We start from the raw sequence: 26,222 nt of genomic DNA on the forward strand, positions 1-26,222 counted from the left end.
TGGAGGTTTCTCCAGTGTTCTGGTTTTCTCTCATGAATCCAAACGGGTCTGAGCTCCAGAACAGGAGGTCATGGACTCTTTTTAAATAGTGAATGTTAGTTTTTAACAAGGCATATCAGATTGTTTGGAAAACTGGAAAGGTTTCCCAGAAGAATTCCCCGCAGGAGTTTCTGGGAAGGACCGGATGTTTCCGTCCCGGTTCAACCCGGATCACGTTCATCTCTGTGGTTTCTCCTTCACATTTCTGTCCTCCGTCAAGGTCGACACGTGCTCGTGTCTCGTAGTGCACGTGGAGACGTTTCCGTCGGTGATGGTTAACTCTGCAGAGAGGACAGGAAGTGGCGGCTCCAGGGGTCAGAGGTCACCGAGTGGTTTAATGTTTGTTTAGTTTGGGAAGAATGTGGATCAGAACCGTCAGTCGGGCTTCTGACGCCAGAGCAACGTACTGGTTGGACCAGATCCAGACCTGCAGGTCAGATCCAGTCCTGCAGGTCCTCTACAGACCACTAGGGTCCAGATCCAGACCTGCAGGTCCTCTACAGACCACTAGGGTCCAGATCCAGACCTGCAGGTCCTCTACAGACCACTAGGGTCCAGATCCAGACCTGCAGGTCCTCTACAGACCACTAGGGTCCAGATCCAGACCTGCAGGTCCAGATCCAGACCTGCAGGTCCAGATCCAGACCTGCAGGTCCTCTACAGACCACCAGGGTCCAGATCCAGACCTGCAGGTCCTTTTTTTCCTTTTTTTTCTTCTTTTTTCCACTTTTTTCCTTTTTGTCCTCTTTTTTCTATTTTTTTCCTCTTTTTTTCTATTTTTTTCCTCTTTTTTTCTATTTTCTTTCTCTTTTTTTCCTATTTTGTCCTCTTTTGTCCTTTTTTTCCTTTTTTCCTTTTTTTTCTTCTTTTTTTCCTCTTTTTTCTCTTTTTTTCCTCTTTTTTTCTATTTTTTTCCTCTTTTTCTCGACATTTCTACAGACCACTAGGGTCCAGATCCAGACCTGCAGGTCCTCTACAGACCACTTCCCATTTCCCCTTTTTTTTCTATTTTTTTTTCCTATTTTGTCCTCTTTTTTTCCTCTTTTTTCCTTTTTTCCCTTTTTTCCTCTTTTCTTCTCTTTTTTTTCTTTTTTCCTCTTTTTTTTCTTTTTTCCTCTTTTTTTTCTTTTTTTTCTTTTTTCCTCTTTTTTTTCTTTTTTCCTCTTTTTTTTCTTTTTTCCTCTTTTTTTTCTTTTTTCCTCTTTTTTTTCTTTTTTTTCCTCTTTTTTTCTATTTCTTTCCTCTTTTTTCCTTTTTTCCCCTTTTTTTCCTTATTTCTTCTCTTTTTTCCTCTTTTTTCTTTTTCTTTTTTTTCTCTTTTTTTCCTATTTTTTTCCTTCTTTTTTCCCATTTTTTTCCTCTTTTTTCCTTTTTTCCCTTTTTTTCCTCTTTTCTTCTCTTTTTTTTCTTTTTTCCTCTTTTTTTTCTTTTTTCCTCTTTTTTTTCTTTTTTCCTCTTTTTTTTCTTTTTTTTCTTTTTTCCTCTTTTTTTTCTTTTTTCCTCTTTTTTTTCTTTTTTCCTCTTTTTTTTCTTTTTTTTCCTCTTTTTTTCTATTTCTTTCCTCTTTTTTCCTTTTTTCCCCTTTTTTTCCTTATTTCTTCTCTTTTTTCCTCTTTTTTCTTTTTCTTTTTTTTCTCTTTTTTTCCTATTTTTTTCCTTCTTTTTTCCCATTTTTTTCCTCTTTTTTTCTCTTTTTTTTTCTCTTTTTTCCTTTTTTTTCTTCTTTCCAGATCCAGACCTGCAGGTCCTCTACAGACCACTAGGGTCCAGATCCAGACCTGCAGGTCCTCTACAGACCACTAGGGTCCAGATCCAGACCTGCAGGTCCTCTACAGACCACTAGGGTCCAGATCCAGACCTGCAGGTCCTCTACAGACCACTAGGGTCCAGATCCAGACCTGCAGGTCCTCTACAGACCACTAGGGTCCAGATCCAGACCTGCAGGTCCAGATCCAGACATGCAGGTCCTCTACAGACCACTAGGGTCCAGATCCAGACCTGCAGGTCCTCTACAGACCACTAGGGTCCAGATCCAGACCTGCAGGTCCTCTACAGACCACTAGGGTCCAGATCCAGACCTGCAGGTCCAGATCCAGACCTGCAGGTCCTCTACAGACCACCAGGGTCCAGATCCAGACCTGCAGGTCCTCTACAGACCACTAGGGTCCAGATCCAGACCTGCAGGTCCTTTACAGACCACCAGGATCCAGGATTCGGTCTTCTTTGTGGTTCTGGGTCTCTGAAAAAGCCCCAAGAGACCATTTGTTTAGTAACACACTTCCTCCCGGCCGGTTGTCTTGGTAACGGAGGATATTTATATCCGGAGAGCGGAGGACGGCAGTCCAGAAACCTCATATTTGGTCATGTTTCTGCGCGCTGGCGCTGGTGGGCGTGTCTTAGGGAGGACGGGGGCGGAGCTTGATGATTGACATGGGAGCGGACACTCCCGCATCCATCCCCACGTGAGGTCCAGTCCTCCGTGTCTCTGTTGCCATGGCGACGGGACTGGCAGCAACAGGTCCGGTTAAAACCTGTCTTTGGGTCAAGGGAGGGTGAAGGGAGAAAAGATGGAATGAAGGAAAAGATGGAAGGAAAGAAGTAATAAAGGAGAAAAGAAGGAAGGAAGTCGGAAAGGGAGGAAGGAAGGGAGAAAAGATGGAAGAAAGGAGAAAAGAAGGAAAGAAGGAAGGATGGGAGAAAAGATGGAAGGAAGGAAGGAAGGAAGGAAGGAAGGAAGGAAAGAAAGAAGTAAGAAAGGAGAAAAGAAGGAAGGAAGGAAGGAAGGAAGGGAGAAAAGATGGAATGAAGGAAAGAAGGAAGGAAAGAAAGAAGTAAGAAAGGAGAAAAGAAGGAAGGAAGGAAGGATGGGAGAAAAGATGGAAGGAAGGGAGAAAGGAAGGAAGTAGGAAAGGGAGTAAGGAAGGGAGACAAGATGGAAGGAAGGAAAGAAGGGAGAAAAGAAGGAGGGACGTAGGGAAGGGAGTAAGGAAGGGAGAAAAGATGGAAAGAAGGAAGTAAGGAGAAAAGAAGGAAAGATGGAAGGAAAGAAGTAAGTAAGGAAGAAAGGAGAAAAGAAGGAAGGAAGTAGGAAAGGGAGTAAGGAAGGGAGAAAAGATGAAAGGAAGGAAAGAAGGGAGGGAAGAGGGAAGGAATGGGGAAAATAAGGAAAGAAGGTAATAAAGGGACAAATGACGAAAGGGAGGTAGGAAGAAAAAGGAGTAAAGGAGGGTAAAAAGGAGGAAAAGAAGAAGAAGAGCAGCAGGAAAGAAGGATAGAAGAATTGGGTCATTTTGACCCAAAGACGGCACAAGGGTTAAGGTCGGTAACCAGTAACAGAGTGGGTGGACGGGGGGAGGACGAGGTCCACCGGTGTGCTCGCTGGGCCGTAGTGGACGGGGCCAACGGACAGGAACCAGGATGTGGACGTGGGGGCCGGGCCGGGCCGGGCCTCGGGAACCTGCTCAAGGGTCATGATGAAGTAGCTCTGCTGTGAGGCGGTGGACATGTTCCCCTCTGACGGCGGCGTGTCTGTGCAGGAGGACGACGGGGTGGGACTGACCACCGCCCAGGCGCTGCTGAAGCTCAGGGACCAGCTCGGCGTCCTGCTGGACCAGCACCAGAGGACTGCACGCCGCAAGGCCTCCGCACAGGTACCAGCACGGAAACACACCAGAGCTAGCACTGAAACCTCTGCAGAGAGAACCACAGGGCCGGCCCGGACCAGGAAAGACCGGGGTCCGCTCATCTTCAGCGTTTAAATGGTCAAACTTATGTCAATCAGTAATAGCCAAGGGTACCGGATCCAGATCAGTGACAACATTTTGCAATTTTGCAATTTAGCAATAACCCGGTTGTACACGGCCATGTAAACACCAATAACCCCTTTGAATAACCCGAATTTGCTCATATTCTGGTTTTTAAAAACCTGAATATGACCCCTGGGTTACTCCTTTTAAAACCTGAATATTGGGTCATGTAAACACCAAACGGAATATCCCCATCAAACGGAACAGGAATTAGTTTTCTGCACATGTTCTGTTCACAAGGAATCCTGGTCTTTTGAGTCCAGGAAGTTCTTCTAAACACGGAGAAACGCAAGACCAGGAGGAAATCCACGAAGTAGCAACCTTTTTTTTTTTTTTTTTTTTTTTTTTTTTTAACAATTATTATAGAAGGTTTCAAATTGCGGAGATCAGCAACGCCTCGCACGTCGCTCTGTAGCGTCTTTTTCTCCTAAAGCCCCCGGTGCAGGTGTGTTTTTTCGAGAGAAGAACATAGTTATGGGTCGTTGTTGTCGCTCTTTTTTCTTCTGGGCAAAAAGATTCTTAGAAACCGACATGCTACCATGGATTATATCTGAGAACTGTAATGAACAATTCATCAAAGGTCCCGTTCTTGAGCTGCTGCTGAAGCTCATTGGCCGTTCTCAGCTTGTTGCTAAGCGACCAACGTTATTGACACAGGAAGTGAAGAAGCGGGGAGACTGTTTAGCCAATCAGAATGCAGAACACGATGCACGATGCAAATCCATACAGTACCTGCTGAAATGAAGGCTAGAGGGGCAAAAAAAGTTACTTTTCATAGTAAAATTAATTACTTTTTTCTAAGTAACTGAGTTACTAACTGAGTTACTTTTTAATGAAGTAACTAGTTACTATTTTTCAGTAACTAGCACAACACTGTACACCTCTGACATCACTGTGTTTCAACAGGAGCGGTGGGCAAGCAGCTTCGTTCACCATGGCAACCGCCACTCCTGTCTCCACTGGCCGGGAGCCGCCCTCACGCTGCTGGTGGTGCTGGGACTCCTCTGTTGCCATGGCAGCCAGCCAGTGGGCAGGTAGGAGTACCCGGGTATCATGTCCGGAGAGCCGTTCCAGGAACCGTCGTGGGGATCGGTAGCTCAGGACGTTCAGGGTGACCGGTCCTCCCGGCGGTGGTGCGTCTCCTCTCACGTGGCGTCGGTGTTTCCCTCCACAGCTCGGGGATCGAGTTGTTGAACGCCGCCGCTCTGCTGCTCCTCTTCGTGCTCAACCTGCTGCTGGTCGGCCGGCAGGAGAGGCTGAAGAGGACGGAGATGGTGAGCCGCCTCCGAGGCATCATCACCCAGCTGAGCGGTGAGTGGCGTGCAGGACCTGCGACACCACAGGTGTCAAACTGAATCCCAGAAGAGCCGGTGTCTGCATGTTTTAGATGTTTCACTGCTTTAACACACCTGATTCTAATTAATCATCGTCACCAGTTTGTCATCAAAGTCTGGATAGTTCTGTTGATGACACAGTCACTTGTATCATGGTGCAATGAAGCAGGAAAACATCTAAAACCTGCAGGGACACCGGCCCTCGAGGACCAGGAGTCCGACACCCCTGTGCTCCACGGTGGCTTCCTACCAGGGCGGCCGATGGTTGACACCAACATCAGCTGATCTGGTCCCGAGGTGTCTGGGACCAAACCATAAACTCTGGTACCCTTTTCCACCAAACCGGTTCCAGTGCTGGAACCGGTTTGGTGGATAAAGGGGTATGTTTCATCAGAAGTTAAATGTTTGTAGAGCTTCAGGCTTTAGTGTCCTGAAGACTGAGGTTTGGTGAACTGCTCTGTTACACCTTCGTAGCATAGCAACAAACATTGATGCTGTGATTCTGGACGTTTCCTGAGGGTTGCATGCATGAACTGAGCAGGAGTGGCCCTAGCACTGAACCCTGCGGGACACCGTAGTGGAACCTCGTCCGGGAGGTGTGAACCATAACCCCCCCCCCCCCCCCCCCCCCCCCAGGGCTGGGCGATATGGACCAAAAGTCATATCTCGATATTTTCTAGCTAAATGGCGATACTCGATATATATCGATATTTTTTCTGTGCCATAATTGGGGTTTCCCCCAAAGCATTACAGCATAGCATCTCTGTTAGCATCTCTGTTAGCATCTCTGTTAGCATCTCTGTTAGCATCTCTGTTAGCTTCATTTTTTTATGAGGCAAACCCTTAAAAAAACTGTCAGTTTTAATACAAAGCCTCGTGCCAAATGTCACACAGGTTCCTTTATTAACAGAGGTCTGCACAATATCAAAATGTATAAAACAAATGAAATAAAAATAAACTGCCTGCATATATAGAATAAAAATGCTTTGAATAAAATAAAACAAATATCCCTTTCCTGCATAACAATTACATTAAAATACACTGTGCAATTAATACAATGTAGACAGTAACAGGCAGACTTTTCCACTGAGGTTGACAGTTGTGCAAATAACAAAACATTTGTGCAAATCTCAAATAAAACATTCAAGTCAATTTGTCACAAAATAAGCTATATCAAAATCATTAAAAAAAAAAATTGAAATCAATATAAACGATATTGTCTCGTACCATATCGCGTTTGAAAATATATCGATATATATTAAAATCTCGATATATCGCCCCCCCGCCAGATATTAACCAGGGGTGAATTACTTTGTTCCTTTTAGTAGAATCAATATTATTAATTGTTTAACACAGAAAAAAGCAGGTTTGCTGAAGATTTGCAAGAATAATAATTGTACATTTCTTACTTTTGTTTTTTTCTTGTGATCGTTGACCTCCAAAACTGAAATCACTACTAAAACACCATTGAGTGCACATATTCATTTTTACAGAAGCGTATTCCATTCACTTGGGGAAAAAAAGCTTTGTTTTTTACTATAATTTTTTGTTTTTCGCAGTATTAAATTTTTTTTGGCCCTGCTTCCTGTTTTTCAAGGTAATTTTTTCTCCCCATACGCCGCCGAGGGCTATTCCGTCTCCTCAGCTGCTCAACGTGCAGATCCAGTATCTTCAGCAGTCTCCTGTTCGTCTCTCGGCCACCACAAAGTCTGAATCCATTTCATCTGCATCGTCTTGTATCCATCCATCTATGAGGCGTAAAGACAGAATCTCAGAGTCTTAAACCAGACCAAAGTAAAACCTGATTAAACTAAACAAGTCAGTCATGCTTGCTTCCATTAAATCAAGATCTCAATAAAGGAATGAATGTGACACCGAAAAACTGGGTGGAGAAAATTACCCCAAAAAATATAAAATAATTATAGCGAAAAAGAGAGCTTTTTATTTTTTCCAAGTGTTGCAACACTTGCACTCTTCCGTACACTTTTCCCCCCGGTGGTCCTGGAAGCACTGACTGCGTTTCCATGCATCAATAACTCTTTTAAAACCCGAATATTGGCAATAACCCGAATTTGCACGGCCATGTAAACACCAATAACCCCTTTGAATAACCTGAATTTCCTCATATTTGCCCTGGGTTACTCCTTTTCTAACCTGAATATTGGGTCATGTAAACACCAAACAGAATATCCCCATCAAACGGAACAGGAATCTGTTTTCTGCACATGCTCTGTTCACAAGGAATCCTGGTCTTTTGAGTCCAGGAAGTTCTTCTAAACACGGAGAAACCAAGACCAGGAGGAGACTAATCACTTCATAAATGTAATGAAGGATATAAACATTTTGGCATTTGTAGACGGTAGAAAGTACCGGGTTAGCGAGAAGAAGATGGAAGGTGAACGAAAAGTTGCGCGAAGCAGCATTTGTTTTGAATTTGGATACAGGAAGGAGAAGCAGAAATGACGGGAATTGCGTCATGACGTTCTCCGTGCGTCGCTGGTTTGATCCAGATATCCCAAATGATTAATTACCATGTAAACAGAATATTCCGAATGTCTTAGTAACCGGAATATTAGCAATAACCCGAATTTTGACTGCATGTAAACGTAGTCAGTGACTTCCCTCTCCAGCGTCCTGAAACCCAAGGACGTAGTTACCTGACCCGGTGCCGTCTCTCCCCTCTGGTCCAGACTACCTGTCGGGCTGCGTGGACGAGGTGCCCTGGCCCCCGTCCCTCTACCCCGACCTGTACACCCCCGTGTCCCCGTCCTGGGCGCTGCACTGGACCTACCGGGACGGTCTGCTGGTCAACCTGCCCGTCAGCCTGCTGGTGGAGGGAGACATCATCGCGCTGAGACCGGGACAGGAGGCCTTCGTGTCCCTCAGGGGCATCAAGGTGAGAGGACGGGGTCCTGAGGTTAACGTTAGCTGGTTTCAGTAAACTCCTCATGTTAGTCTAGTTAACGTTAGCTGGTTTCAGTAAACGTCTTATGTTAGTCTAGTTAACGTTAGCTGGTTTCAGTAAACTCCTCATGTTAGTCTAGTTAACGTTAGCTGGTTTCAGTAAACGTCTTATGTTAGTCTAGTTAACGTTAGCTGGTTTCAGTAAACGTCTTATGTTAGCAAGTTAACGTTAGCTGGTTTCAGTAAACGTATAATGGTAGTCTAGTTAACGTTAGCTGGTTTCAGTAAACTCCTCATGTTAATCTAGTTAACGTTAGCTGGTTTCAGTAAACTCCTCATGTTAGTCTAGTTAACGTTAGCTGGTTTCAGTAAACGTCTTATGTTAGTCTAGTTAACGTTAGCTGGTTTCAGTAAACGTCTTATGTTAGCAAGTTAACGTTAGCTGGTTTCAGTAAACGTATAATGGTAGTCTAGTTAACGTTAGCTGGTTTCAGTAAACTCCTCATGTTAGTCTAGTTAACGTTAGTTGGTTTCAGTAAACGTCTTATGTTAGTCTAGTTAACGTTAGTTGGTTTCAGTAAACGTATAATGGTAGTCTAGTTAACGTTAGTTGGTTTCAGTAAACGTATAATGGTAGTCTAGTTAACGTTAGTATGTTTCAGTAAACGTATAATGTTAGTCTAGTTAACGTTAGTTGGTTTCAGTAAACGTATAATGGTAGTCTAGTTAACGTTAGTTGGTTTCAGTAAACGTCTTATGTTAGTCTAGTTAACGTTAGCTGGTTTCAGTAAACTCCTCATGTTAGTCTAGTTAACGTTAGCTGGTTTCAGTAAACGTCTTATGTTAGTCTAGTTAACGTTAGCTGGTTTCAGTAAACTCCTCATGTTAGTCTAGTTAACGTTAGCTGGTTTCAGTAAACGTCTTATGTTAGTCTAGTTAACGTTAGCTGGTTTCAGTAAACTCCTCATGTTAGTCTAGTTAACGTTAGCTGGTTTCAGTAAACGTCTTATGTTAGTCTAGTTAACGTTAGCTGGTTTCAGTAAACTCCTCATGTTAGTCTAGTTAACGTTAGCTGGTTTCAGTAAACGTATAATGGTAGTCTAGTTAACGTTAGCTGGTTTCAGTAAACGTATAATGGTAGTCTAGTTAACGTTAGCTGGTTTCAGTAAACGTCTTATGTTAGTCTAGTTAACGTTAGCCGGTTTCAGTAAACTCCTCATGTTAGTCTAGTTAACGTTAGCTGGTTTCAGTAAACGTATAATGGTAGTCTAGTTAACGTTAGTTGGTTTCAGTAAACGTCTTATGTTAGTCTAGTTAACGTTAGCTGGTTTCAGTAAACTCCTCATGTTAGTCTAGTTAACGTTAGCTGGTTTCAGTAAACTCCTCATGTTAGTCTGGTTAACGTTAGCTGGTTTCAGTAAACGTCTTATGTTAGTCTAGTTAACGTTAGCTGGTTTCAGTAAACGTATAATGGTAGTCTAGTTAACGTTAGCTGGTTTCAGTAAACTCCTCATGTTAGTCTAGTTAACGTTAGTTGGTTTCAGTAAACGTATAATGGTAGTCTAGTTAACGTTAGTATGTTTCAGTAAACGTATAATGTTAGTCTAGTTAACGTTAGTTGGTTTCAGTAAACGTATAATGGTAGTCTAGTTAACGTTAGTTGGTTTCAGTAAACGTCTTATGTTAGTTTAGTTAACGTTAGCTGGTTTCAGTAAACTCCTCATGTTAGTCTAGTTAACGTTAGCTGGTTTCAGTAAACGTCTTATGTTAGTCTAGTTAACGTTAGCTGGTTTCAGTAAACTCCTCATGTTAGTCTAGTTAACGTTAGCTGGTTTCAGTAAACGTCTTATGTTAGTCTAGTTAACGTTAGCTGGTTTCAGTAAACGTCTTATGTTAGTCTAGTTAACGTTAGCTGGTTTCAGTAAACGTCTTATGTTAGTCTAGTTAACGTTAGCTGGTTTCAGTAAACTCCTCATGTTAGTCTAGTTAACGTTAGCTGGTTTCAGTAAACGTATAATGGTAGTCTAGTTAACGTTAGTTGGTTTCAGTAAACGTCTTATGTTAGTCTAGTTAACGTTAGTTGGTTTCAGTAAACGTATAATGGTAGTCTAGTTAACGTTAGTTGGTTTCAGTAAACGTCTTATGTTAGTCTAGTTAACGTTAGCTGGTTTCAGTAAACTCCTCATGTTAGTCTAGTTAACGTTAGCTGGTTTCAGTAAACTCCTCATGTTAGTCTAGTTAACGTTAGCTGGTTTCAGTAAACTCCTCATGTTAATCTAGTTAACGTTAGCTGGTTTCAGTAAACGTCTTATGTTAGTCAATTTAAAGTTAGCTGGTGTTTTGGGAAAAATCTCACTTTAAGGTTCTAGAAGTGGTCGGCTGGACCAAAACGAATCACACACACACACTCGCTTTTGCTATAATGATATATGAACCTTTATTACCAGCCAGAAAAGCAAGCATTTGCATAGAAGACACACACACACAATTACTCTTTTTGTTAGGACAAGGTGTCAAGTTATCCCCCACAAATGGCAGAGCAATATTACGCACACACAATTACACAGGGCCAAGGCCTCATACTCTTACCTCGACACGAGACTGGAGAGCCGAACAGTCCTGGGAGAGTAGGCCAAAAAAACCCGCTGGGCGTCCGTGCACTAGACCCACAGCTGACTCTAACCCGGACTTCCGGCTGTCGCGTCTTTATACCTTTTTACTCAGCACCTTGCGGAGGGGGGGGGAAGGGCCCATTCAACTCCCCCCGCCCGCAAGTTCTCAAAATAAGTCTCTCCTCACATGGGAGCAAAATCCTGTGTGAACTAGCTCCTCTCTCACAGTTTACATTTGTTATAATAAACAGCAGGTGCAACGCTGATTAAAGCTGTGTTTTGGGAATCCAGGGCATTTCAGGACACAAAATGTATTTTTCTCCCTTCAGCTGTTTCAGTAAATGTCTAATGCTAGTCAAGTTAAAGTTAGCTGGTTTCAGTAAACGTCTTACAAGTTAAACCTCGTGTTGTCATGCTAACTCCATCCCTCCCTCCTCAGAGCGACGAGCACATCGTTTTGGAACCAGGAGACCTGTTCCCCCCGTTCTCCCCCCCTCCCTCCCCGCGGGCCAATGAGAAGAGAAGCCCCCAGAGCCCCCAGCAGCACCGGCTGTTCCGGGTGGTCCGGACCCCGGTGCTGGAGCCGGTCAGGTGGGCGGAGCTCCGACGCTGCCGTAGCCGCTGCCGTAGCCGCTGCCGTAGCCGCTGCCGTAGCCGCTGCCGTAGCCCCACGGATCACTGAGGTTTGTCTCCCACAGGAACAGTCTGGACCTGGCGCTGTCCCGGCCCGTCACCGTGCTGGATAACGAGCGCTTCCACGTGCAGTCGCTCATCACCAAGATGGTCTGCCCCGTCGTCGTGGTGAGTCCTGTCCCGGCCCCGGCGTTCTGTCCATCCATGCTACCCGTCCAGATCTGCTACTTTGTGCTTCTGCGCACAGTCGATTTTCAAAGTTTGATTGCCCATAATTTTATGCATCCCTTCAGTCCACGCTGCTGTTAACGGAGAGGAACATCCTCAAAATAAATAAGAAGATATATATTTATATATACAGGACTGTCTCAGAAAATTTTAATATTGTGATAAAGTTCTTTATTTTCTTACAGTTTAAGAAATCCTATTTCAAAAGAATTTTAATATTCTGGGAATCTTAATCTTAAACTGTAAGCCATAATCAGCAATATTAAAATAATAAAAGCCTTGCAATATTTCAGTTGATTTGTAATGAATCCAGAATGTATGACATTTTTGTTTTTGTAAGTGCATTACAGAAAATCACAATATTCTAATTTTCTGAGACAGTCCTGTATACAAGACAGCAGATATAATTTTAGATGCTTCCCGTGCCCTGAATGCATTAAGTGACGGGAACATTATTTGATAGGATGTTACTGGAGTATCAAATTATGCTACCCCTGAAATATTGATTTAAAATGGATAATATGGGATGTTGAGTATTTGTCCTTAAAATACACAACCCATGACATGAATTGCATTACACTTTTAATCTCGAAATTTCTACTTTTTTCTGGAAATTTCTACTTTTTTCTCGATATTTTGACTTTTTCCTCGACATTTCGACATTTGAACATTATACAATAAAGAGGGGAAAAAAAAACAATTCTATCGCTTTATTTGATATTCATTCAGTCATTGGCCCTTTATTTAACCAGGCAGGTCATTAAGAACATTCTTATTTACGGCCTGGCAAGAGACAAGGAAGTGGTTTAGGGAGTAAAACGGTAAAATTGTAGCTCTACAAAAGGTAGAAAACCATTAGGGAGAATTTTTCGATAGGGTAGCAAAAATCGATAGACGCTATCGGTTTATGCAGCGGTAGCATTTTTCGACGAAGCAGCAGAAATGGACAGGACACTGGTCCCGGCGCTGACTCGTGTCTCCTCCTGCAGGGGGCGTTCCTGCTGGTCAACACGGTCCGGTTCTGCTGTGACGCCCCGGGCCTGACGCCGGCCGTCTTCCACTTCTTCCAGCTGCAGGTACAGTACGATCCCGCCGGAAACACCCGGGTCGGGTCACCAGGGTCCACCAGAACTAGTGTTGTTTCTGTCAGCCTGTTTCAGTTTCAATGGACTAAAAGTCTGAGCATTTTAGTCTTATTTTAGTCAGAATTGTCCATTTTAGTCAAGATTGTATTTAGCGAAACCCATTTTACAATTCAAACAAGGTTTTATTATTATTATTATTATTATTATATTATTGTTACCTTATAGACTCAAGAATACATTCATTCAAGATACAGAAGACTCTAATTTGAGTTTACAACATTTATTTTTCCGCATTTCTCCTCGTCTTTTTCTTTTTCGACGACACATTGGGTTTTCTTTTCCACGTCTGACCTGTTTTTTCCTTTTTTTCTTCTTTTTCTTTCCTCTTTATTTTCCCTTTTTTTCTCTGTTTTTCCTTTTTTTCTTTTTTCTTCTTTTTTTCCTTTTTTTTCTCTTTTTTTTCCGTCGTCCGTTTCCTTTTTAATCTCGTCATTTCGACTTTTTTCTCGACATTTCGACTTTTTTATCAACATTTCGACTTTTTTCTCGAAATTGTACTTCAACATTAATCTCGACATTTCGACTTTTTTCTCGACATTTCGCCATTTGTCTTCATTCTAAGGCTGATACAAGACTTTTCATTTTTTGCGGCTCCAGACATATTTGTTTTTTGTGTTTTTGGTCCAATATGGCTCTAAAACATTTTGGGTTGCCGACCCCTGCTCTACAATATTGCATTATATATTTAATTACCGTTATCATCACATGACCAGCGTTTTCGTTGCGTCTCGTCTCGTTTTCCCTCAGGTTCGTTGACGATGATATTTAGTCATAATCTTGGTTTACCCAGCACCAACCCCTGTCTGTGATTCCAGGTGATGGGGGTCCTGCCCATCCTGCCCCTGCTCTTCCCCGTCATGTGGGTCCTGGTCAACGCCTTCGGGGAGGCCCGAGTCCTGGCCGAGTTCAGCCGAGCGTCGCCAGCTGGTCTGGTGAGGCGAACCCGCACACACGGACACGGAAACACGAGACACGGAAACACGAGACACGGAAACACGAGACACGGAAACACGAGACACGGAAACACGCACCGGTGGCGTGTGCTCGGTCAGGTAGTCGTAGATGTGGAGATGCAGTTCCTCTACCGACCACTAGGGTCTGGATCCAGACCTGCAGTTCCTTTAACAACCACTAGGGCAGGGGTGTCAAATGTGCGGCCCGAAGGAGATTTTCGTGCGGCCCGCGAGAAGTTTCCAACGCAAAAAACCGAAATGTTAATTTACTAAAAAGGAAGGGATAAATAATTGCCATGAATCGCAGCATATCCGATAATATATTTCTTCTACAAATCAGAATCAGAAAAGCTTTATTGCCAGGTCAGACATAAATCAGACGAGAGAACTTGACTCCGGTTTACACCGATTTTCCATCGTTATTCCACAAAGAGAGCAGTTTTCAACATTTTTTTCGTTTTCTAGAATGCATTTGCAGATTTTATTTCTTTGTAGACGGTCGTTTATTTTTATTAACTGACTACTATTATATATTTTTGCAGGAAAAATATCACTGCTAAAAAAGATGATGGAAGATATTTATTTGGAGAATTTCAGTTTTGAATACGAGTGACAAAGTAAAACAGTTAAAAAAGAAGTTCTGACTTTTTCGGCACACTGGCGTAAATATCCACGGCAATTTTTAAAAATAAATACACTTAATTGTACTGGAAAAATCTCTAAATCACAAAGAAACACTCTCGGATGTAATAAGAAATATTTAGCTTTTAATTAAATTTCCTATAAAAAAGCGAAATATAAAAAAAACATACTTGTTTCTGTTTATCTTTGTAAAATGTTATTAAAAGTATCTTACATAATTTAAAAAAAACGAGAAATTTCAAGAAAAGATCCTGAAGAAATATATTTTACATAATTAGAGTGTAAACAAAGTGCATATTTCCTTTAAAATTAACTAAACTGATATTGGATTAGATAACAATAGTAAAAAAAAAAAGAATTAGAAAACATTTTTTTCGCACCGTTTTTGTTATTTTGAGTGTGAAAAAAATTGGTCAAATCCGGCCCGCCAAGCAAAATGAGTTTGACACCCCACCCTCTGGATCCAGACCTGCAGTCCCTCTACTGACCACTAGTTAGCTGTGGCTAGCTCCTTCAGCTTAAAGGGGGCCGTTTCCATTGAACCATGTTTTCTGAATCACCGTAATTCTCATGGAACGTTCCCGTGTTTCTCGGACCCCCGTGTTCTTAGACAGGAGTGTTTTAGTCCAGGTCATGCAGAGACCCCGCCACCCCCCACCCCGTTTAACGCCGCTCTTCTGTCGCTCCAGCTTGCTAAGTTCTCTGAGGACACTCTCAGCAGCTACACAGAGGTGGTGTCCTCTCAGGTATTCCTCCCACTGTTCACCCCCCCCCCCACACCAGCTTCACCTGAACCTGCCTGGCTTCACCTGCTCACTGCCCCCCCACCCCCCTGTGGAGTGGACCCCCCATGAGGTGGGTTTCCATTAGCCCGGGTCTGAGGTAAATGAGGTAATGACCTGGGTCACCTTCATCATCATCATCATCAGAGCACAGAAAACTGCAAATATAGGTTGCAATTTAGTGATGCACCGAAATGAAAATTTGTGACCGAAACCGAAAATAATAATAAACACTTGTCCGAATACCGAACAATACCGAACATGGTTCTTCAGCAGTTTTTCATTTATTTTGCCAATTTTTTCACCATTGCATAAATCAAATAAATTTGATTCAAATAAATAAATGAAATAAATTTGATTTAGGCATGCTTTTCAAAGAAAAAAATCTTTTACAAAATTACAAGGTAGAAAATATTTATTGAACATAAAATAATGAACATTTTTTTAATTTCCCAGCATTATGTTGTTTTGGTTCCACCTCCTGGTGAATGTTGGTAAAATTCTTATTGGGTTAGTTTTTGGTTGGCCAACGATTTATGTAGTGCGCAACGTTACGGGACGGAGCGGCCAGTCTATTTCCTTATTTTACGACGCCGTTATTAATTGTTCGTTTTTTTTCCCCACTTATTCCACCGAACACCGAAAGTGTTTTTTTGCCATTTTCGGCCGAACAATTTCGGTTACCGAACAATCGGTGCATCATTATTGCAATTCAATTCAATTTACTTTATTTGTTGAACAGGGACCGTACATATTAATAAACACAAGCATAAATATGCACGGTTGTAGCCAGAGGCTAATTTCCACCATTCGTCCCTGCGGCAAATTAATGCCAGACACAGAATCGGACACCAACAGAAACGGAGACGAGACATGGCATCCATACCAACAAAACACAACATTTCAAAAAACAACTGAGCTAGATAAATATCATTAAGCAATAAAACATGTTTATAAACAAGTAATTAAGTGACCGTAATGTTAAAGTGCTGAGTGCTTTAGTGTTAGAGTTTGTAAAGTGCGCCCCATTGCACTTTTCTGGCACACACTGACATTCAGTTACGTCCGACAGAAAACCTACATTTGGAGATGTTGGATAAAGAAAACATTTAGAACTTTTTATTTTCATTTATGACTCGACATGTCTTCAGAATTCAGAAAATATCTTGGAGATGGGTTAACCATAAAACCTGGTAGGGTCCTGAAGGCAAGGCAAGTTTATTTATATAGCACAATTCAACACAAGGTGATTCAAAAGCGGCAAGACATAATTAGACAGTAAATAGCAAATAAAATGAAATAAAATGATGAGAAAAGAAGGTAAAATAATAAAAGCACAGTTTGCTAATTTAAGAGTACGCTTAAATAACGAATAAATGAAATGATAAGAAAATAAGTAAAATAATAAAAAGCACAAGCTGTTAAAAAAAATAAGGGCAGTAGAGTACAGCAGGTTTAATTTAAGAGTACACTTCAGTAAACAGTAATTAGTCAAGGGGCAACTTTATAAAAGAGCCTCCGTTAAGACTTTTGCTCACATGTCTGGGTAAAGTTTGACAACCTATTTTTTTTGTTTGAACAAATCTATAGAAGGAATTTTAGGGGTGTTGTCATCTTGAATGTTTTATCTGGTGACCACTAGAGGCGCTAGAATATTCAAGTTCTCAATTCAGGCATATGAGTTTGGGTCAACGTGTACAATTTATATGCATAATTGTCAAGATTAAAACATTGTATATCTAAGGAAATAGATAAAACAATACTAAAAAAGCCTTTATGAATCATATTGTAATATTTTAGCCAATATTGGATACAAAATATCACTTTTTTATAGACGTTTTTGACACAGGATTTCATAGAAAATGTGTTTCACTGCAAAAAAAAAAAAAGATTATTATGTGTGTGTTAAAAACGCCTATAAAAGTCATATTTTTTAACCAATATTGGACAAAATATAGCAATACAATTATAAAAAAAAAAAAAAAAAAAAAAAAAAAAAAATGTTTTTTAATTGATGTTTTATCCATTTCCCTAATAAAATCTTGAACATTGAAGATTTTGCATATAAACATTTTGACCATTATTGTGACCATATGCATGAATTGAGTATTTGAATGTTACAGCGCCTCCAGTGGTCATCAGCAAAACAATCCAAGATGACAACAGCCCTATTATTCCTCCTAGGGGTTCCTTCTAACAAAAAATAAGGTTGTCAAACTTTACCCAGAAGCGTGAGCAGAGTTACCAATCTTAGGGATTGCCCCCTGACTAAATGTTTTTAACCCTGATTTAAAGGATCTACAGTTGGAGCAGACCTCAGGTCTACAGGAAGTTTGTTCCACCGGTGAGGAGCAGAATAACTGAACGCTGCCTCACCTTGCTTGGTTCTGGTTCTTGGGAACCACAACAAACCAGATCCAGAAGACCTAAGGGGTCTGGGAGCTTCATAGGAACTAACAGATCAACCATGTATTTTGGTCCAAGACCATTTAGTAGAAGGGTTTATTAGAGGGGTCTAGGATCTGGTACGGTCCATAAGGGTTTGATAAAGAAGTGTAAAACCTGATAGGATGCTCTAGTCTTTGGTAGTCATTGGTACAAGTATGTTGCCTACATACCAATTCCTGCTGAGCTCATAGTATTTCAGGGACACTGAAGAACTGAACCCCAGCTAGTGAATTGTCTCAACAGTTCCTGAAAACCGTGAAAACGGACCCTGTAAAACGACCTCAGACCCGTCCTCTAATGGAAACCCGCCTACAAAGCTCTGATTGCCCCCCCTGCACTTCAGTCCCAATCACACTTTTGATTTCTGCATGATGGATCTCCATCGACCGCTGATTCCTGTGTGCACTCCTTCCTCCTGCAGTCAGTGTCTAGTTCTGGGTCAAGTTCGTGTTGTGTCTCCTGTGGTCTTCGGTGTCGGAGCATCTTTGGTCTCTGGTGTTGTGCCGGACCGGTCCAGCTGTGTTGAAGCAGACGGGAAGTCTCCTCCTTCACATCTGTTGACCTGTGGCCGGCTCATGCAGACTTACCAAAACCTGGACATGCCTTTACAGGCCGTCTCCGTTTATCTATTTATATATTTAAAATTCTCTCCGTATTCTTAGAGACCAAGGAGATTAAAGTAGATATTTATTCTGATGTAACTCCTTTAATAGTAATAACATTAATACTCTGTTGGGGTTTACTGGTCTAACTCAGAACTGGTCCATTCTGCATGGCTTTTTTTTACACACCAGTCACACCAGTAATCCCAGTTAGATCCCGCGGACTGTTAATACGACTACTAGGGGTTGTTTCACTAACTATTTTGTAATTGGCCCGAATATAAGACGGTGTTTGCATTGAAATAAGACTGAAAAAGTGGGGGTCGTCTTCCATTCGGGGTCTAGACGTTATACCCATTCACAACGCTAGATGGCGCCAGATATCTTTAAAGCGAATGCTGAACTTAATTCCCCAGGACAAAGTAAACCCCTGTCACGAAGAATAAAAATAAAAATAGCGGTAGCACAAAGAAGAAAAATAAAAAATAGCGGTAAGAAAGAAAAGAGAAGAAAATAAGAGAAGAGATAACAGAAAAAGGAGAAACGTAGCGACAATCTGGAGAAAAGTGGGTGGAAGATCGGCAGGTTAACCGGCAGCTGAGGAGAAGTTATGATGCAAACTTCAAGATGATGATTTGAATGAGGCAAAATAACATGCTTTTTCTCTCGAATATATTGTTATAATCATTTGTTTCAGATGTACTGTAATTATTTTCTGTATAAAAATTGAATTTGGTGTACAAAAAGTCTTTTTCTTAAACTTGAGTCTTGAAAAAAAGGGGGTCGTCTTATAATCAGGGTCGTCTTATATTCGGGCCAATACGGTACTACTGTTACTGAGTAAAGGGTTGCTAGTATGATCTGGCTGAAGATCTACGAGTAAATTTTACATTTAGATTCAGAAATGGGCCTAATTTCACTGGTGCATCTGTACCGCTTTTCCACCAAACCAGTTCCAGGGCTGGTTCTGGTTCTGGTTCTGGTTCTGGTTCTGGTTCTGGGCCAATGCTGAGTTTGGAACGGGGTTTTCTGTTTCCACTGACAAAGAACTGGTTTCGACCCATAAGAACCAGTTCCAAGGTAGCACCAACGCTTTGCTGGTCTAGAGGAAAGAACCACTTACGTAAGCGGAGGGGGTGGAGTTATTAAGACCAACGGCAATAGCAAGACTGGAGACGGAGACATTTTCAAATAAGAATGAATCTGGATGCAGCAAAGCATCATGGGAGGAGGAGGAGACAACCTGTCTTTTAGAGACGTGTCCACGGAGGAGCTACGAGGACCAAGTCCTGTTAGAGCAAATACCTGGTTGTTGCTGCAACTTTCACGCAAACGCAGAGACGTAACTGACGCTTGCAGAGACGTAACTGACGTTAGCAGAGACGTAACTGACGCTTGCAGAGACGTAACTGACGTTTGCAGAGACGTAACTGACGTTTGCAGAGACGTAACTGACGTTAGCAGAGACGTAACTGACGTTAGCAGAGACGTAACTGACGTTAGCAGAGACGTAACTGACGTTGGCAGAGACGTAACTGACGTTAGCAGAGACGTAACTGACGTTAGCAGAGACGTAACTGACGTTTGCAGCGACGTAACTGACGTTAGCAGAGACGTAACTGACGTTTGCATCGACGTAACTGACGTTTGCAGCGACGTAACTGACGTTAGCAGGGACGTAACTGACGTTAGCAGGGACGTAACTGACGTTAGCAGAGACGTAACTGACGTTAGCAGAGACGTAACTGACGTTTGCAGGGACGTAACTGACGTTAGCAGAGACGTAACTGACGTTTGCAGAGACGTAACTGACGTTTGCAGGGACGTAACTGACGTTAGCGGAGACGTAACTGACGTTAGCAGCGGCGTAACTGACGTTAGCAGAGACGTAACTGACGTTAGCAGAGACGTAACTGACGTTAGCAGAGACGTAACTGATGTTAGCAGAGACGTAACTGATGTTAGCAGAGACGTAACTGATGTTAGCAGAGACGTAACTGACGTTGGCAGAGACGTAACTGATGTTAGCAGAGACGTAACTGACGTTAGCAGAGACGTAACTGACGTTAGCAGAGACGTAACTGACGTTAGCAGAGACGTAACTGACGTTAGCAGAGACGTAACTGACGTTAGCAGAGACGTAACTGACGTTAGCAGAGACGTAACTGACGTTAGCAGAGACGTAACTGACGTTAGCAGAGACGTAACTGACGTTAGCAGAGACGTAACTGACGTTAGCAGAGACGTAACTGACGTAACTGACGTTTGCAGAGACGTAACTGACGTTTGCAGAGACGTAACTGATGTTAGCAGAGACGTAACTGACGTTTGCAAAGACGTAACTGACGTTAGCAGAGACGTAACTGACGTTAGCAGAGACGTAACTGACGTTAGCAGAGACGTAACTGACGTTAGCAGAGACGTAACTGACGTTTGCAGAGACGTAACTGACGTTAGCAGAGACGTAACTGACGTTTGCAGAGACGTAACTGACATTTGCAAAGACGTAACTGACGTTTGCAGAGACGTAACTGACGTTTGCAAAGACGTAACTGACGTTTGCAGAGACGTAACTGACGTTAGCAGAGACGTAACTGACGTTAGCAGAGACGTAACTGACGTAACTGACGTTTGCAGAGACGTAACTGACGTTTGCAGAGACGTAACTGACGTTTGCAGAGACGTAACTGACGTTTGCAGAGACGTAACTGACGTTTGCAGAGACGTAACTGACGTTAGCAGAGACGTAACTGACGTTAGCAGAGACGTAACTGACGTTTGCAGAGGCGTAACTGACGTTTGCAGAGACGTAACTGCAAACGTCAGTTACGTTTCCGCAAACGCCAGAGGCGTAACTGACGTTTGCACAGACGTAACTGACATTTGCAGCGACGTAACTGACGTTTGCAGCGACGTAACTGACGTTTGCAAAGACTTAATGACGTGGCTCCCCTTAGCACCAGAGCTGTGGAAAAAACAAACCGGTTCACAAGTTGAAAGAGTTGTGAACCAGAACCAGCCCTGGAACCGGTTTGGTGGTAAAGGGGGTACTAATGTGTGCTGGGTAGTTTTACACGGCAGCTCGTCCACACGGTGATGTCAGGAGATAAGTACGTGATCAGAACTTGTATGATTGATAAACCCTTCTCAGCTGACGTTAGGACAGTGTTTCTCAATCCTGGTCCTCGTGGACCCCTGTCCTGCATGACTAAGGGCCAGTCCCAATCCCCCCCTAGTCCTACTTTTCAGCACTACCCCTTGATGATAGTGGTGTCCCAATTCCTCTTTTCATCTAGGGGTAGTGGGGAAAACGAGGGCTAGGGGGTATGAATCTAGCCCTTCACAGCAAGGGATTTCAGATGCACCCTAGTTGACCGAGGGCTAGAAAAATTTCCCAGAATGCTTTACGTCATCATTTGCAGACTGAATAAAAAAAAAACAAGGCTGACATTTCTTATTTTTTAGTGAATAAAATCAATATTTTGAGTTAGTTTCTGCATAAAAATGCGTTTTGATTACATTTCTAGTGAGAAATATATATTTTACTTTCATAATATTCACTCAGTGAATGTACATAATCACTCGTTTGCCCGTTGTTCGCAAAGATCTCGCCAGAATAAAGGCTGATTTATGGTTCCGCGTTACACCAACGCAGCGCCTACGGCGTAGGTTACGCGGCGATGCGCCCCGTACACCCTACGCCGTAGGCTCTGCGTCGATTTAACGCGGAACCATAAATCAGCTCCCGAGCCAGCAGGTTCTTCTCATCCCGAAAACGTCGGAGCAAATTTCTTAACAGACGTTATTTGGATAAACTGAGCCCAGGTTGGGGATCTTAACGGTTACTTTTACGCCTGAAAAAATATTAAAACTTAATAAAGTGGCATATTAACAGCGCTACAGCGGAAATTAAAACAGCTTTTATCTCTGGGCTTCCTGATATGGTGTGACGTTTGTGCAAACGTAACTACGCAGTCGCTTACGTACCCGAACGTAAACCACGCAGTGACGTAGCAAGTGGTGTCCCAATCCCTAGGGAACATTACAAGGACCCTACGGTTTGTGGCTTCATTTTTAGGGCTAGTGGTAGAAAGTAGGGGGTGTATTGGGATTGGCCGCTTAGATGCTACCCTGCTTCTAAAACATGCAGGACAGGGGCCCACGAGGACCAGGATTGAGAAACACTGTTAGGAGGACAGAAAGATCCATCCTGAACGAGTACCGCCCTCTGGCGCCCTCTGGAGGACACCAAGTGTCCCGTTAGAATCTGATAACTCCCGGAAACGAGAGCAGAGCAGAGGCTGCTGGGAAATGCAGTAGTCTTGCTCAGATAGCAAAGCGATCGTTTTTAGTGTCACCTTTTACCTCACGGCCAGCGTCTCTGATCACCGACTGAGATGAAGGTGGACCTGAACCCACAGTAGACCTGGGGGCGTCTCCTAAGCCAGTTCTAGGTGACCCCTGACTAGGGCTGGGGATCGATTCAAATATCAAGATTCGATTCGATTCCGATTCTTAAGATTCAGAATCGATTATCAAGATTTGATTCGATTCGATTCCGATATTGATTTGTGTTACTGTTAATAAAACAGTTTTTTCAGCTGTTGCATGAATTATATGACTGTAGTTCTGCAACATATTACTACTAGTATTATATTGAGATTCAACAGCAAGTATTGCAGCTAATGATGCTGTAAGGACCAATCAGCTCCCAGAATGCTGATAGAACTGAAACAGAAACATCGTGTTGCAGAATTACCAAACAGATCCAGGGAGGAAACGGAGGACGAAAGAAATCGCTTTTATTTTTTCCCCAAAAACATGGCACCAGTTATTCTCGTGTCCAACAAAATATTCCTTTTTTTGGGCATAAACAAAAAAGTACCAAAAGTTGTAATGTAATGATGAATTTTTTTTTTTTTTAAATCGATCTTTAGACATTAGAATCGATTTTTAGGAATTAATATGGGAATCGATTTAAAATCTGAGAATGGATCTTTTCAACACAGACCTACCCCTGACTGACACGTGCATCATGCTTGGCTACCTATTGGGACGTTTCAGGACGTGCACGATTTGCTCCTGAAAAGCTGTCATGTCGGAGGGAGAATCTGCATGGATATGTGCTGCCACCTGCTCGCTTCACCTTCACCTGCAGTTTAGAGGCTTCGGTACGAGAGAAGATCCACTCAGAACATTTGTCCGTATCTTGCTCGATGTTGCGGAAAAAACGATAATTACGAATTCAAAAAGCCTCCTACCCACATCGTTACATACGCGTGCACGAGTCGCCTGATACACACACACACACACACACACACATGGTTTTGAGACTCTTTTCTCCAAGAAGTCACACAGATTCGTTTGTACATGGTGCGTTTAAGGACTGGTGGAAAGCTGGGTCATCTGAGCTTTTATGTGAGTCCAGCGTTATTTCCCTCAATACTTAGTTTCCTCTAAACTTGTGACGAACTGTGAATAATTGTGGGCCTGTGTAAGAGAGAATATCTCCCCGTGGTTGTAACACCTTTACTTTGTAATAGTCTATAATTCCTTATATGGACGGATGTGCATTTATGAGCCGTACAAAAGTAATTAGATGTTTTAAAGCAACGGCCGCTAGGTGGAAACACTGACGGTCAAACCGGGAGGCAAGAAGACGATAGGTGGCATCACGGTGGTCTGAAGTAGGTTTACCTACTTAGGGGAGGTAACGAATAACGCTGGACTCGGATGGAAACTCAGATGACCCAGCTTTCCACCAGTCCTTAAACGCACCGTGTACGGACGAATTTGTGAGGCTTCTTGGAGGAAAAGTGTCTCAAAACCACCGAATCTACAGCTTTGTGCGATTCGTGCACGCGTATTTAACCGTGTGTGTGTAGGAGGCTTTTTGAATTATTAATTATTAATTGACCCTTTTGTCAAGCCACGCCCCCGTTGCCAGGTCGGACAAAACCGTCATCTCTCGTGTCAGCTTCCATTGTAAAAACAGGGTTTTACATCACTTTATTTGTAATTATTGTACCAAAGAAAATCAACAGCAACTATATATGAATAAAAAGTACTTCAGGTACCGTGGAGTGAGTTTAAAAACCTGATGTTTTCGGTGAAAACAAGATCTTTTGATTAATTTAGCTCAGGGGTCGGCAACCCGCGGCTCTAGAGCAGCATGCGGCTCTTTAGCGCCGCCCTAGTGGCTCCTGGAGCTTTTTTCAAAAATGTTTGACCTTTTTTTTTTTTCTTCTTTTTTCTTCTTTTTCTTTTTTTTTCTTTTTTCTTTTTTTTCCTTTTTCTCTTTTTTTCTATCTTTTTCCTTTTTTAATCTCGACATTTCGACTTTTTTCTTGAAATTTTGACTTTTTTCTCAACATTTCGACTCGAAATTTTTACTTTTTTCTCGACATTTCGACTTTTTTCTCAACATTTCAACTTTTTTCTCGACATTTCGACTTTTCTCGAAATTTTCACTTCTCGAAATTTCGACATTTTTCTCGACATTTTGACTTTTTTTCTCAACATTTTTACTTTTTTCTCAACATTTTTACTTTTTTCTCAACATTTTTACTTTTTTCTCAACATTTCAACTTTTTTCTCAACATTTTTACTTTTTTCTCAACATTTTTACTTTTTTCTCGACATTTCAACTTTTTTCTCGAAGTGCATAATGAAAAAAAAAATCTTCCCCCAGTTCTAACTAATATAGAAACATGCCGCATGTGTTGCCTTCATTCTAAGGCTGATACAAGACTTTTCATTTTTTGTGGCTCCAGACATATTTGTTTTTTGTGTTTTTGGTCCAATATGGCTCTAAAACATTTTGGGTTGCCGACCTCTGATATAGCTGATAACATGGTGGAAGGTGCGACAACATAGTTTTATCGTAGTTTACCGTTTGGTTTTGAGAGGAAATGTATTTCTGGGATTCTCTCTTCTACCAGAGCCCCAAACACACCGGATAACCATTTTAAGATAAATAAATAAAACGCTTCGGCGGTTGTAGCTATGGGTTGTAGCTGCTGTCATGCCGACTTTGTTTTGGAAGTACGGATCAGATTTCTGCCAGTTTGGGGATAAAAATACGCTGCACCCTCACAACACTGCAAGTGTCCTTTTACTAAAATGAAGATTTAAAAAAAATAATCCAGTGATTTAAATTTCGATACAAGTAAAAACTCAAACTTTTTCGATGTGAAGGGGAGAGAGACGGCTGTTTGGTCCAACCGGATAACCGGATGTTTGGTCCCTGGCCGACCAATCAGAAGGCTGAGAAAGGGGTCAATTGGCCGTAACTTGGAGCAAGTTACGCACACACAAATGTTTTGAGTGGATTTTCTCCCCGTACTTCGTCCCTTTTCTCAGAACCTGATTGAACGTTTGATCAGTAATCCGTACAGGGTTCAGGCTCCGTCCCACACAGATGTGTAACCAGCTGTTTCCATCCCAGGACATGCTGCGCTGCGTCTGGAGGCACCTGGTGGGAATCCTGAAGGGGGAATCCCCCACGCTGTGTTACACGTCCAGCCTGCTGCACACGCTGGGATCCGTCACCGTGAGTACCGCGGCGTTACCGCGGCGTTACCGCGGCGTTACAGCGTCTTTCTGAGGGCTTTCCTACCGACGACTCACTTTTAACCTCATTTCAAGGAATATTCGGTCATTTCTGAGTTTAAGTTAGTTTAGTCTTCAACCGGGGGTCCACGACCCCAAAAGAAAGGACCAAAAGAAATAAAGGCAATTTTAACCAAAATCATTTGTGAGAGTTAAAAAAATATATATATTAGGGCTGGGCGATATGGACCAAAAGTCATATCTCGATATTTTCTAGCTAAATGGCGATTCTCGATATATATCGATATTTTTTCTGTGCCATAATTGGGGTTTTCCCCAAAGCATTATAGCATAGCATCTCTGTTAGCATCTCTGTTAGCATCTCTGTTAGCTTCATTTTTTTCTGAGGCAAACCCTTAAAAAAACAGTCAGTTTTAATACAAAGCCTCGTTCCAAATGTCACACAGGTTCCTTTATTAACAGAGGTCTGCACAATATCAACATGTATAAAACAAATGAAATAAAAATAAACTACCTGCATAT

General features: G+C 42.3%; 1 protein-coding gene across 3 annotated transcripts in view; it reads left to right on the plus strand.

The window, feature by feature from the left end:
• tmem94 (transmembrane protein 94) overlaps positions 1–26,222 on the plus strand; it is a 71,253-nt gene that overhangs the window by 8,419 nt on the left and 36,612 nt on the right. Inside the window, exons 2-11 of one of the 3 annotated variants that reach the window (XM_061708615.1) lie at positions 3,576–3,689; positions 4,752–4,879; positions 5,020–5,156; positions 7,870–8,075; positions 11,135–11,286; positions 11,394–11,496; positions 12,546–12,632; positions 13,517–13,633; positions 14,986–15,042; positions 25,576–25,680. In XM_061708615.1, the coding sequence (XP_061564599.1) occupies positions 3,576–3,689; positions 4,752–4,879; positions 5,020–5,156; positions 7,870–8,075; positions 11,135–11,286; positions 11,394–11,496; positions 12,546–12,632; positions 13,517–13,633; positions 14,986–15,042; positions 25,576–25,680 (1,206 nt within the window). Of the gene's footprint in view, positions 1–3,300; positions 3,690–4,751; positions 4,880–5,019; positions 5,157–7,869; positions 8,076–11,134; positions 11,287–11,393; positions 11,497–12,545; positions 12,633–13,516; positions 13,634–14,985; positions 15,043–25,575; positions 25,681–26,222 lie in introns of those variants that run through there. The other 2 variants (XM_061708614.1, XM_061708616.1) reach the window with 2 other exon arrangements.

The sequence above is a fragment of the Cololabis saira genome, chromosome 19 (assembly GCF_033807715.1).
Source record: "Cololabis saira isolate AMF1-May2022 chromosome 19, fColSai1.1, whole genome shotgun sequence".
Lineage (NCBI taxonomy): Eukaryota > Metazoa > Chordata > Actinopteri > Beloniformes > Belonidae > Cololabis > Cololabis saira.